Raw genomic sequence first — 13,833 nt, forward strand, 5'->3', positions numbered from 1 at the left:
CTGAACAAACCTGCCTGCAGTCCAGACCTTTCACCAATAGAAAACATTTGGTGCATCATGAAACGAAAAATCTGGCAAAGAGGACCCAGGACTGTTGAGCAGCTAGAAACCTACATTCGACAAGAATGGGACAACATTCCTCTTCAAGAACTCCAGCAATTGGTCTCCTCACTTCCTAGACGTTTACAGACTGTTGTTAAAAAAAGAGGGGAGGCTACACAATGGTAGACACGGCCCTGTCTCAACTTTTTTGAGATGCATGGCTTCCATCAAGTTCTCAAAGAGTTAATGTTTTTCATGAAATGGTAAAATGTCTCACTTTCAACATCTGATATATGTTCTGTGTTCTATTGTGAATAAAATATGGTTTTTAAAATATGATTTTGCGATCACCTGGGATGCAGTACGAGCTTGATATGAGCAGTAAGCTCTACACGTTGTCCATCACACCTTTTCAGATGTATATTATGTGTTGTAGTTTATCCATTAGTCTGAACCTGCTTTAGTCTAGTCTAGTTCTGTCCCACTTTGAGCCCAGACTGGGTCTCCTTCTTACTGACATAAAATGAATTGGCCAGTCACCTGACACTCAGGAGCACCTTCTCATGACTGAGTGACCCCACAATAACATTATCCTCCTGAGCAGTGCCAAGGAATCCAGCACAACCCCGGGGTTCCATTTCAGAAGAAATCCGCTGAGCACCCAGAGTTGTTTTTGGTGGAGGTTGGACATGTCACTTATGTTGTGTCTGCCCACGGGCCAGAGACACCTGATAGCAGCCTGCTAACCCTAAAGCTTGTTCACTATTGTCAGGATGAATATCTACATGTGCTTCGCTAGTGGTGTGTGGGTCAAAGAAAAGGAAGACCTTTATGCTAGAAAGGGATAAAAGAAGAGGAAACAGAAATGGAAACAAACTTTTTAACAGCAGTTAATAAAACCAGCTCTGATAAAAATGACTGGTTATACTCTAAAATCGTAAGACGTTTTGTAGGCAGGCTAAAGTCAGTACATTTTGATGGAAGAAAAGAATTTTGGCTTTGAAATACAACCTTGTTTCCAAAAAAGTTGGGACACTGCAAAAGGTAAATAAAAATAGAATGCAATGATGTGCGAATCATTTAAACCCTAAATTTGATTGAAATAGTACCAAGACAGCATATCAAATGTTGAAAACTGAGAAATTTTGTATTGTTTTTTGAAAAAAATACATGCATATTTTGAACTTGATGCCAACAACACGTTTCAACAAAGTTGGGACGGGGGCATGTTTACCACTGTGTTGTGTCAGCTTTTGTTTTGTCAACACTATAAGCGTTTGGGAACTGAGGAGACCAGTTGCTGTAGCTTTGAAAGTGAACTGTTTTCCCTTTCTTGCTTGATATAGGATTTCAGCTTCTCAACAGTTCAGTATTTTTGTTTTATAATCCACCAGATGTTTTCAGTGGCAGGCCAGTTTAGCACCCAGACTCGATTTACTATGGAGCCATGTTGTTGTAATACATGCAGAACGTGGTTTGGTATTGTCTAGCTGCAACAAGCAAGGCCTTCCCTGAAAAAGACGTCGTCTGGATGGCAACGTTGCTCCAACACCTGTCTATATCGTGCAGGTGTGCAAGTCATCTTTGAATTTTTTAATGATATTATTTTACATTGAGAAACATTATTTTCCTGCAAAGTCTTTCACAGAATGGTAAACACCTCCCCATCTTTACTTCTGAAAGACTCAGCCTGTCTGGGATGCTCTTTTTATACCCAGTCATGTTACTGACCTATTTGACCTGTTGCCAATTAACCTAATTTGTGAGATGTTCCACCAGGTGTTTTTGTTTTTTTTCTCTTTTTCTTAAGTATTACACAGCTTTACTAGTCCATTGCTGACCCTGTCCCATATCTTTTGAAACATGTAGCTGGCATCAAATTTAAAGTGGCCGTATTTAAATATAAAATTTCTCAGTTTCAACATTTGATATGTGGTCTTCATACTATTTTCAATTAAGCATAGGGTTTGTGATGTGATTTGCACATCATTGCGTGCACAGGAAGTAACTAAGTAAAAATAAGTAGAACTAAGCAAACAAAAGTTTTTGATTTCAGGTTCACTTTAATTGGCTAATTCCATAGAAAAGTTTGATTTACAGTGTTTCAAGACATTCACTCCCCAGTCCATACAGACTATTAATGGAAGCTCTGCAAAAAACACCATATTTGGAATTAATTATGGTTGTGATGTCGTTGTCATTCATACAGTTACATTCAATAGGACCACCTATTCAGTCTAAAGCTGTTTAACCTACCCATTCCCACTGAAGTGACGTGGAGCATTGTTACTACAGACACTCTGTAGCAGAGTTATTAAAGTGGTGTGTGTGTGTGTGTGTGTGTGTGTGTGTGTGTGTGTGTGTGTTATGTTTGTTGATTTAGGTGCTCAGTGGGTTTTGCTGTGCCGCTCGATCCCGCTGCTCCAGTTACAGTCTTAAAGCGCTTGAGCTCCTTTAAACTGGGTGCCTTTGTGTATTACTAGGAAGACCAGTGACTGTCCTCGAACAATGGCATTTACAGTCTGATACTTTTTTAGCTTTAGTATACTGCTGGACATCAATCTGTCATAAGGCAAAGGTTCTGGTTCAAGGTCACTTTGGCTGCTGCTGCAGTGGACGAAACCGCTTTTATATGAGACCAGTTTGTGTCCTGAAAACATTCTGTTCTATTCATCCTGTCTCAGTTGACAGGTGGAGTGTTGCTTCTGGCATGTTCCAGTCCCCTCCTTCTCCGTTTAGGGGGTAATATGAGTGAAAAGGAAGCCGTTTATCTACACTCTGACACGGTCCATGTGAAAAGTGCAACGGGAACTGGCCCATGCCCCAGAGTCATGGCCTGGCAGGCTCTGTGGTCCAGGAGGCAGAGTGTTTTGGGGGGTAAGCAGGTGATGAAGCGCTAGCCGCCTTGAATATAGTGTGTGAATGCGGGTGGGGTTTCACTGCTGCCTTAGCGAAATTGAAGAGAGCAGAGTGTTGGGGGTGCAGGAGTGGGGTTATTAAATAGAACTGATGACTGTAGGGCTGTTTACCTTTTAACATGATTAAAAAAAGCTTTAAAAACAGTACATTGGTAGTTGACCTAACATCACAGTGGTCAGTCTTGGTCTGTCAATGTTAGTAATTTTGTTGTTGTAGGAAATCTGATCATGTTCTCTAAGAGACGAACAGGAGATATGCCTAGTCATGCCTGCATTTTACTATTTTAGCGCTATGGCACCCTCTATAGAGGATAAGGAGTAACATGTCATCACTGATCATTCAATATTACGCAGAACTCAGAGACCACCCTTTATTTCTTTACTTTCCAGTCAGATAAATTCATTTGCAGTTGTATCTGAGACGTATCAGCCAGTCGAAGTAAAATATGTGAAAAAATCAGGAGTTTTCAAAAACTGGAGTTCAAATAATGATTAAAAGCTACAGAGAAAATAGACCCGTAAGAACCATCGGCAAGACCTGTTAGACCACCAAAACTGACCCCATCAGATAAACAGCCCTTTAATCTTTGAAAGAGAGGAGAAAATCAAGCTGCTTCAGATCTGAAAACATCCACAGGTGTTTCTGTCCATCCTTCCACTGTGAGAAGACATCTCGGAGAGTATCGTTTAAGTGCTTTCTCTCTTGGTTAAGATGTTTTAGGAAGAGCTGTATCTGAGCTCCTGTGAGATTTCCAGTGTTTTTCTGTCTGCAGGCCTCAGGTGTGCATTGAGCAGAAAGCCCTGGACACCATCGCTCACCTGTGTGACGGAGACGCTCGAGCGGGGCTCAACGGGCTGCAGCTGGCCGTGCAGGCGTGTGTGGCCAAAGCCCGCAACACACACGCACACACACCTCAGCACATCCTGGTCCAAGAGGTGCACATCAAAGAAGGCCTGCAGAGATCACATATCCTCTACGACAAAGCAGGCAAGTTCAAACTGTACTTTGATTACTGATTATTGATTGTTTCGGAGAGATGTTGCTTTATGATCATTACTCAACACCTTTTCACAGTAGGTCCAGCAGTTAAACTGTGCATTTCTTTCTTCAGTGTAGGTGGAATATATTTTGATAGGATTGTATATGAACCGCTAAACTAGACCCAGTTTGGCTTTATATCTTTATGGGCGAACACGCAAGTCAACATTTGCAGTGTTTTTATTGTGTTTAAAAACTAATTTTTCAATATATATATTTTTTTAGAAAGCTGCAGGTGTGCTGTCCATTTTATCTAGGCTTGACCGTCTTTGTAGAGAACAGTGAATTGTTTTCACAGCAGGGAGTTCTCACCCCTCCACTTTCATACCTCATTGCTCGCTAGCATCTCAACACAGAGTCACAGCGTTTCACACAAAGAACAACAGTGTCGTAGTTAATCTGATAACAGAGTTAAGGGGGGAATTATTCAATTTGATTCAATTAAGTAAAATTATCAGAGATGATTTATTTTCCATTTTTTTTTAACATAATCTCTATCTGCTGCATTTATTGAGTACAGTTAATTTAGCACAGACAAGAGTTTTGCCATGTTTTCTTGCACTTTGACTCAAAACACAGCATAATAGAAGCAGTTGGGTAGTTTCAAATAATTTTTTTTGCAAAATACACATTTTTGTGGAAACTGAGTTCTTCGAAGTCTTTGCAAATTAAGCTATGAAGTTGTTTTATTTGTTAGACATAGAAATGACTTTCAAGATTTCTGCTAATTTGTTACTAGTGTAGTGGTGTGAGCGATTTTTACAGGTTCCTGTGTGATCAACAGATACTAGAAAACCTTAGAGCAGAGCTCAGCAACCCAAATGTTAAGAAGAGACATTTTGTCCTTTTAGTAAAAATCAAACCACCTTGGGAGCCACAACATTATGTCCATTTTACCACCTTGGCTGTAAATATGTTTCAGTATGTGCTAATGTGCTAGTATAGGATAAAAAATACTAGAAACAAAAACGCAGACTTGCTTTGCTCTGCTTCAAGCTATAACTCAGCTATAGCCGCTTTTCTCGCATCTCCGACAGGAATTTTTTTATGCAAAAGTAGAACAGTTTCTTCTAAAATGTCTCTCAACGTTCGCCTTTTTTTCAAGACTGACAATTCAAACAAGAAGCTTCAGCTTTGCGACTTTTAGTGTTTGACAGTTTCTCTTTGCAAATTAAACGTATCAGGAAACCAGCTGGAGTGATTGTAAATCCAAATACAATTCGTCTCCAAATTATCGATGTTCATCCTACTTCTTTCTCTTTGCCGTTTCGTTAGCTACTAGCTAGGTGAGATCGTTATCTGCGTTGCTATGGTGACCAGCAGTCTGCACGCCAGCCTTCAGGGTTTAAAGGGTGAAATAGCGGTTATACATTAACTCCAGCGTTTAAGACCATTTATTGGTAAAACTGTGTTGAACGATCAGCAGAGCTTTATTTCACACTGTGAATAGCACATCTATTCCAAGGGCCTCCGTGACAGAGAGCATTGGGCTAAGCCTTCAGAACACAGTGCTCATTTGCAGGCCTCTTTTCTTTCATCAGTTGCATAGCTTTCCTCCAGAGGCGCACAGTCAGCATCACTGCGCTAATTACTACCCCTACACTGGCACACATTTTTAAACGGGACACCCCTGTCTCTCACCATCACTGCCCCTTTGGCCAGAGCCGTGATGAATATCCGCCAGCTGGAACACAGCAGTTCCCAGTGCAAAAACTATTAGAGCTTTGTCGCTGGCCAGGCTTTCAGAAATAGCAGCATCAACAGGAGGATCGTGTGCCTCTCAGGGGTTTAGGTCAAATAATCAGGCCATCGGTTTGACTTTTGATTGGCGTATGCGAAAACACAGCTACCCTAACAAAGCCTTTATAAATTAGTTTATTAATAGTAATTAGTTACATTAGTTTAATATTTACCTTAAAAGTCATCAGTAAGCAGTTATATCACCTAAATAAAAATGGTAACACTGTGCGATAAATATGAATATCAGATGAAGCTGGCAGGGTAAAATTCTGACTGATAGAGAAGACGAAGTAAGATCTGAGCAAGGTCAGTGTTGTCTGTTGTTTGTGTTATAGGTTATAACTGTTTATTAATGATGTTAAGTGTTTATGACCTAATTATTAATAATAATAACTATTAATAAACTAGTTTTAAACCCTTAATAAGCCTTTTATTGAGGTAGATTTTATTATAAAGTACTACCAAATGCTCTAAAACCAGTTGCAAGATAAATTGGCTTTTCTTTTGTAAAACTTTGTCTGTTGAGCAGCGTTATTGTAATTAGTTAAATGAGAATTCCACAGATTTTTTAACGTTCCTGCCTAATTAATAATCGATGAGATATAATTAAAGTCATTCAAAGTGGCTTGAGGTGAAATGGTGCATTGTACACACTCTGATTTCTTTACAGTGGTCGTTATAGGAAGCAGGGGTAACAATGTCTACAACACAGGTATAGACATTTTATTTACTATACAAAACCACCAGTGAACCCACACGTGTCTTCTGAGTGTTTATATGTAATGTTGATGATGGTAAAATAGTGGTAGTCCCAAACAAAGGCACCTCTCCACCATGAATAGATTAAAATAAAAAAAGTTTTAGTCCAAAACCTTCTTAAACTATCATAAAACAGCGTGTCAGGTACCATATTCATAACTGTTTCATATAATGACTTTTATATAATAAAGTGATACTCTTTGTATACATTGTACAGCTTTCCAAAGTACTGCACAGTTTTAGGGTTAGACTGATAGAGTAGTACAGGTTTAAACACAGCTCTCAAAGTTCAGCTATAATAGTGTATATATAAGGAGAGGATCGGCTGCTTTTTTCCTTTTTTCTTAAATGGATTGCTCTGAGCTGTCCTTATGTCATCATGACATGCAGCAGTTGTTGCGTTCCAGAGGCTGTGTGTTCATCTGCAGATTACAGACTGCCAGGACTCGATGAAGAATGAGCCTTTACATAACGAGAGTTTGGTTTAAGCTCTTTTACTACAGTTGTCCCAAAAAAAAGTCTCCCAGTCGACCAACTGACAGTGTAAATCTCACCCTGCAGATGATAAATGCTGTCTTAGATGATAGATGATATGCATGTGTTATGTAATGCTTCTCAATGCTGTGGTTGCCAGGTTGTGGATTTTGACTGTACTGTATTTAATATGCATCCTGAGTCTCATTTTAAATGTTCCCCCTGCTCCTGCAGTCAATCTTTCAGTCAGTAAGAATAATGAACTGAAGACATAACAGATCAATACAAAATATAGAAAAAACTAAGCAAGTGGAGCAATTTAAGCTTGTATTTCATTCTAAATTAAAGGGGAATTCCACTGATTGATCAAAATTTCTATTTATAGCAAAATGTTATTTAACAATCAAATAAAAGCACAGACGTACTCTGGCCCACAGATTTGTAGAGGTTTTTTATTATGGCCCTTTTAGTGGTTAAGTTTGACACCCCGGTTTAAAGCCTCAAAAAAGCACCCTGTAATGCGAAATGGTCACCAAGGAAACATTTTTTTTTTTCAATATTTACTACTATTTTATCATTATCAACATTACATATAAAGACTCAGAAGTCACGTGTAGGTTCACTGGTGGTTTTGGATAGTAAATAAAATGGCTATATTTGTGTTGTAGACATCACGCCCCCTGGTTCCTATCAGCACCACTGATGATAAACTGCTTTACAATGAGCCTTTTTTCATCAAACCACTCTGAATAACTTTGTTACATTTTAATGATTGAATATTGAATAACTATAAAATTTCCCTTTAAAATTTTAGTTAGTAATGACAGCAGCTTTGTTAAAGTGCAATATTCACCATTCCATTTCTCACTCGTAGGTGAGGAGCACTACAACTGTATCTCGGCCCTGCACAAGTCTATGAGGGGCTCCGACGAGAACGCTGCCCTCTACTGGCTGGGCCGGATGTTGGAAGGAGGTGAGGACCCGCTGTACGTGGCTCGCAGGCTGGTCCGATTCGCTAGTGAGGATGTGGGTGAGTCGACGGTGTCTTAATATCTAAAGGACAGCTTTCACATTTGTGATTCCCGTGTGCTAATTTTCTGCTGCCAGGTTGTTAGATTTTTAAAGATGGAATATTAATGCATTATAATTTTGTTGTAGTTTACAGTTTTTCTCTCATTAGAGTTCTAATCACTCATTTTCTGGTTTCTTTAACCCCTTAAATGGCCAGAGCCCTCTGGCAGGCCTAAGGTTTATTACACACTTCTATAGCCAAAGAATAGCTCCACCAGTTTGAAGTCCCTGTAGTTACTCAATAATAAGCCTTAGTATGTAATAAGCCTGGGATTTTAAGGGGTTAAAAAAACTCCATTTGAAAAAAATCAGGAGACGATAAACATGTCTGGCTGTCTTTTAAGGTTTGGCTGATCCAGCAGCGCTCCCTCAGGCTGTGGCTGCTTTCCAGGCCTGCCACTTCATCGGCATGCCTGAATGCGAGGTAACATTCACCTGATTGGACTTCCACACAGATTACTGGTCATTAACAAACATTATAATCAGTAGCTCAATGGGGAAAATACCAGAGGGAAGCCTAATTATGAATGCTGCATCTGTGTAATGTCTTGATGCTTATTATTTATTTTAAGAACTGTGAATTGACTGCAGTGACAAATTCAGATGTACTGCCTCACCCTTCAACAATCTTGTTTACACTTACTTCATTCATCTCATATCCAGATATATTCCAGATAAGATTAATCCACATTGCATTTACACTTGACCTATATAATGTTGAGATCAAGTGTAAATGCAAATGCAGTTAATATATATATATATATATATATATATATACTTATCAACATTACATATAAAGACTCAGAAGACACGTGTAGGTTTGGATAGTAAATAAAATGGCTGTGTTTGTGTTGTAGACATCACACCCCTTGGTTCCAATGACTGTCACTGATGATAAATTTCTTTACAATGAGCCATTTTTCATCAAACCACTCTGAATAACTTTGTTACATCTCAACGACTGAATATTGAACAACTGTAGAATTTCCTCTAATATTTTAATTAGTAATGACAGCAGCTTTGACACTTTTGCACTGTCAAGTGCTTAATTTTATGTGCTTAATTTTATCCATCTATTTGCAGGGGGTGCGCTTGAAACACCTGAACACAATAATTAGGAGGAGTGTCCCAATACTTGTGTCTGTCTAGTGTATTTGTCTCCACAGACCTACCCATCAGTTTCTGGTTTGAGGCAGTATTTCACAAAAAAAGATTTCTCAGATAAGATTTCTCAAATAAGATTTTCTTAGCCCGTTCAGTAGTACGACATCTAAGGCTACGTTTACACAGCAGGTAAAAGTGGCCCAAATCCGATCTTTTTCCTCAAATGTGACACAGATGTGTGTCTGTGTGTCAGTGTGAACAGCAAAAACCGCATTGAATCTGACATTTTCAATTCTGATTTGAGACGCTTTCATATGTGGTGCTGAAATCCGATACGTTTCCGATCTGCGGCAATGTGGCTCAGTCTGAACAGCCAGATTGGAATTCACTCGACTTTTACGTCAGTACAACTCGACGTTCGTCATAATTTCGCGCTGCTGAGACTCATAAACATTGTAACATTGTTTCTGTACAAAAATTAGAAGAGACTCATCAAACCGCTCTGTGTTCAACCGGAACGGCCGAACGCAGCTGGAGGAGCCTGAGGCTGCAGTGTCAGAGAACAGTTTAAAGAACCCAAGGACACGAACCGAAGAAGTGGCTGTGGCCAAATTACGTGCCCTTTTTATGGCGAACCCGAACACGTTGTGGGTGACGAGCCCAGCTGTCAACCACTGGAACTTTATACTTGCTCCTGTGATGCTGGCGAAGACGAAACTGAAAACTCCGGGAGCGACTGGTGTTCGCTAGTCGTCGTGACTGTTTACCTCTGGACGAGCCACGTGAAGCACTGTTCTTTTGCGCATGCGGGTCGGTTTAGGAGCTGATCTGTTCAGACTGATGTCGCATACAGGTCACATTTAAAAAATAATGTGAACAGCCAAACAAAAAAATCGGATTTGGTGAGAAAATCAGATTTGGGCCACTTTTACCTGCTGTGTAAACGTAGCCTAAGGAACATTTCTATTGGACAGGCCTTACTTTGGGCTTAAGTTATCCAGCTTTATTGAGAACTCCAGCTTAGAAAACATAACCTTGACATAGTTCTGTCTGGGACTAGCTAATATTACATGTGTCTAGAAGGAAAGGATACATTCACACGTGACTCAGATGTATCTCCTCCTTCTGAAGTTGTTTGAGTGATCAGATAGTAATTTGTTATCAATGCCTCTTGGCTACATGCACACTTGGTCTTTTCACAATTGTATAGCAAAACAGTTAAACTCATAAAGTGCCTTAAATTTAAATAGATTTTAATTAAATATTCAGTGACTTTAAAAAATAATTTGCTCATCTTTCTACTTCTTCAATCATGTCTAGGTGATCTTGGCCCAGTGTGCGGTCTACCTGGCCAGAGCTCCAAAGTCTGTAGAGGTATACATGGCTTATAACAATGTGAAGACCTGTCTGAGGAACCACAAAGGTCCTTTACCTCCAGTTCCCCTTCACATTCGCAATGCTCCTACCAAGTTAATGAAGGAGCTAGGCTATGCTAAAGGCTACAAATACAACCCAGCATTCAACGGGCCAGTGGACCAGGCATACCTCCCTGAGGAACTCCGTGGAATCAACTTTTTCACCTGGAAACCTACTGGTCTTTGATCTCTCACCTTTTGTAGGTGAGGACGGTGGTGTTCTGAGAAATGTTAGCTGCTTCTTCTATGCTTTTGCACTGCTCATGCCATGATAATCAAACTGTTTGCACTTTTATGACCTGTTCGGTCAGTGTCCTTCCACATTATATGATCAGATTAAGTTTACTTGGATCTGGTCCTGCTGTCCAGCCTTGTTCTGTAACCAACATGCTGTAAGGTTTTTGTAAGAAATCGTAATTAAAACATATTTACCAATTTTTCTCCTTTTTGAGCTTTTGGTCATTTGACACATTTAATTTCGACAAGTTTATGATGAACTTTTTTCTACATGACATGACAAAATATGTATTGTTTCTCTAAGTGTTTACTTAATAGTGACAGACTACAGCGGAGCGTCTAAGTATGCAGGGTACGCACTTGCATACAGGCCTGTGCTTTGGAGGAACCTTGAGGCGGCTCGGCTTCGTATGTTATTAATGGGTAACAGCCACTGCTTCTTCAGCGCCATTCCCAAACCATGCCTCATCTCTGTGTGGCGTAAGCATAACAAAACATATTGCTTTTCATTTCCATATCAGGTCAGAGTGTTCAGTGAGTCCCAGAAGCAGTGCTGCATTTAGAAAATAGCCGTTAAGCTCGGGCTGGGCAATTTGGCTACGTTCTACATTCAAGCCTCATTGCTGAAATCTGATTTTTTTGCTCAATTCCGATCTCTCTGACGCGATGGTTCACACCCGTTTAGGTAAGTCATTCAAATCTGTCATTAAAGTGAACGAACCGGCATCCTGAAATGACCCGCATGCGCACATCCTACTCAGTGACATCACGTGAATGAATCACGTGCATCATCAGCACAAACTAAAGAGCAGAACGAGCTTCGCTGAGAAGATAATTAACTCTGATCAGCTGTTCGTTATTAGAGCGAGACGAAGGTGAAAAAGGTGAGATGTGTTGCTTTTCCACCTTTTACAGGCTCTAAGTACTGTTCAGCGCTGCTGCCATGGTAATGCTGAATGATGGCGCACGCGCAGTGGAAAAATGGAAATGAATTCATTCCAATCTGAGCGTCACATTAGGGTCACATGGCCACAAATCAGATACGTATTCAATCTACAACCACATATGAAAGTGGTTCAGGTCGGATTTGTGTGTCCACACAGCCCTGAAAACATCAGATCCGAGTCACATTAGGGCAGAAAATCGGATTTGTGCCACTTCAACCTGGTTATGTGAAGCCTATGACCATATTTATCATTATTATGATAAATTATGTCACAACATGCTTTTCTCAGCATATTGTAGATATCAGCAGTTCTAAAACAATCACTTCCATACTGCATGTTTATTTACAAAGGGTAATTCGATTCATTCCAACTTATTAGGCATCAAAAAAAAAAAATATCATGGTGTTTATGTTTTGTTAAAAACTTACTGAAGTATCGTGATATTACATTTTGCCTCATCACCTCTGTGTTGAGCAGAACTGAATGACTGAAAAACTGAATAAAAACACAGATTCCACAGTTCATGGCTGCTGTCTAAAGTAGGTATTACACTCTTTAAAAAAAGATGGTTCTTCAAGGGTTCTCTAGTGAAGAAAATGGTTCTGTACAGAACCATGAACACTCAAAGTGCTCTTTGCATGTTTAAAGGGTTCTTTGCATCATGAAATTGTTCTGTCAGGTTGATGGCGAATGTGTTATAGATGGTTCTATAAAAAGGGGTTCTGGTGTTGTTACGATACCAAGCTTGTAATAATTGAGCGCTTTTCAAAAAGGCTGCATATGGTTCTATATAGAACCTTTTTGAAAAGGGTTCTGTGTAGCACCAAAAAGGGTTCTTGTATTGTTAAACGACATCTAACAATTGTAACAGCAGCAGAAACCCTTTTTATAGAACCATCTATAACACATTCTCCATCAATCTGGAGAACCCTTTCATGATGCAAAGAACCCTCTAAACATGCAAAGGGTTCTTTGGGTGTTCATGGTTATATATAGAACCATTTTTTGCTAAAGAACCCTGTAAGAACTATAATTTTTAATTGTGTAGTTAAACATTGCTAGTGAAACTCAACCGTGTGTGGAATTTTAAAAAATCTTTTAGGCCGTCATCACCACTGTGAACAACTCTGACCCGCTAAGTTTCTCTAGACCAAAGCATTTCACACTAAACCACTCTGAATGTCTGAGTTTACATCTTAATTCCACCAAAATTCCAAAGATTTTGGTGGAATTCCTCCTTAAAGAAATAGTAAAACAAAAAAGTACATCATTTCTCTCCATTATACCAAATGTTGTTCTTGAGCCAACCAGTATTTGGTGTATATATATAGTATATAGGTTCACTGTTAGTTTAACAGTATGCTGTACTGTTATCTGTACAAATTGACCTTTAATAGCTAAAAGCAAAAGCAGCAGCCGTTTTTAAGACCAAATCGTGTCTGTACTGTTGTCCATTCCTTTAAATAACAGTATGTGGTTCAGCATCAGAAACCACATAAACTTGTCCGAGACTATTAAACAACTGTTTGATGCAAGACGGTTTGATGCAAGTGTGTGTAATCTAGACTTAAGCTCTCCCTCGTGGACCTGGATTCAGGTTCAGATCCCAGCGGCCCAAGATGCTGTCCGTGACCCGCAGATGGAACAGACGTGACTGGCCTCATGGACCAGCATGTTCTCGTCCGTCCGACTGCTTCAGATGGTTTTCTGTGATTTCTGCTGTCCCAGCTGATCATATCTGGGCTGCAGTATTTCTGTTGCTCTGACAGCGGCACTCATGATTTGCGGTGGGATCTCATTTGGCTTTCTGGGTGTTGGGCCACATTTGCTGGGTAAAATGTTTCCAGCAAAGCCTAAAAATAAGAGGGGGGTCATATCTGAAAATAACTCTCAACTTTTGGTGCTAATCTGATCTATAAACCATATGGTTTAAAACTTAATAGTCTTGTTCTCTTTCAGAGAGAGAATTGTTGAGACATCTGTTTAGTGAATTTAAACGTGTACGCATAAGATGTTTATTGCAATATGAGGATTCTGGCAAATATCAGTCAATAACTCCAAAAAGAAAACAGAAAAAAAACATTAAG

The 13,833-nt window shown here is 39.6% G+C and overlaps 1 protein-coding gene across 1 annotated transcript in view; it reads left to right on the top strand.

The window, feature by feature from the left end:
* The window catches only part of wrnip1 (WRN helicase interacting protein 1), a 33,337-nt gene extending 22,335 nt beyond the window's left edge, over positions 1 to 11,002 (top strand). Inside the window, exons 4-7 of the mRNA XM_036596154.1 lie at positions 3,734 to 3,948; positions 7,847 to 8,002; positions 8,388 to 8,467; positions 10,468 to 11,002. Coding sequence (XP_036452047.1) covers positions 3,734 to 3,948; positions 7,847 to 8,002; positions 8,388 to 8,467; positions 10,468 to 10,749 — 733 coding nt within the window. The 3' untranslated portion in view covers positions 10,750 to 11,002. The remainder of the gene's footprint in view (positions 1 to 3,733; positions 3,949 to 7,846; positions 8,003 to 8,387; positions 8,468 to 10,467) is intronic.
* The last annotated feature ends 2,831 nt before the right edge of the window (positions 11,003 to 13,833 follow it).

The sequence above is a fragment of the Colossoma macropomum genome, unplaced genomic scaffold, assembly GCF_904425465.1.
Source record: "Colossoma macropomum unplaced genomic scaffold, Colossoma_macropomum, whole genome shotgun sequence".
In the NCBI taxonomy this organism is placed as follows: domain Eukaryota; kingdom Metazoa; phylum Chordata; class Actinopteri; order Characiformes; family Serrasalmidae; genus Colossoma; species Colossoma macropomum.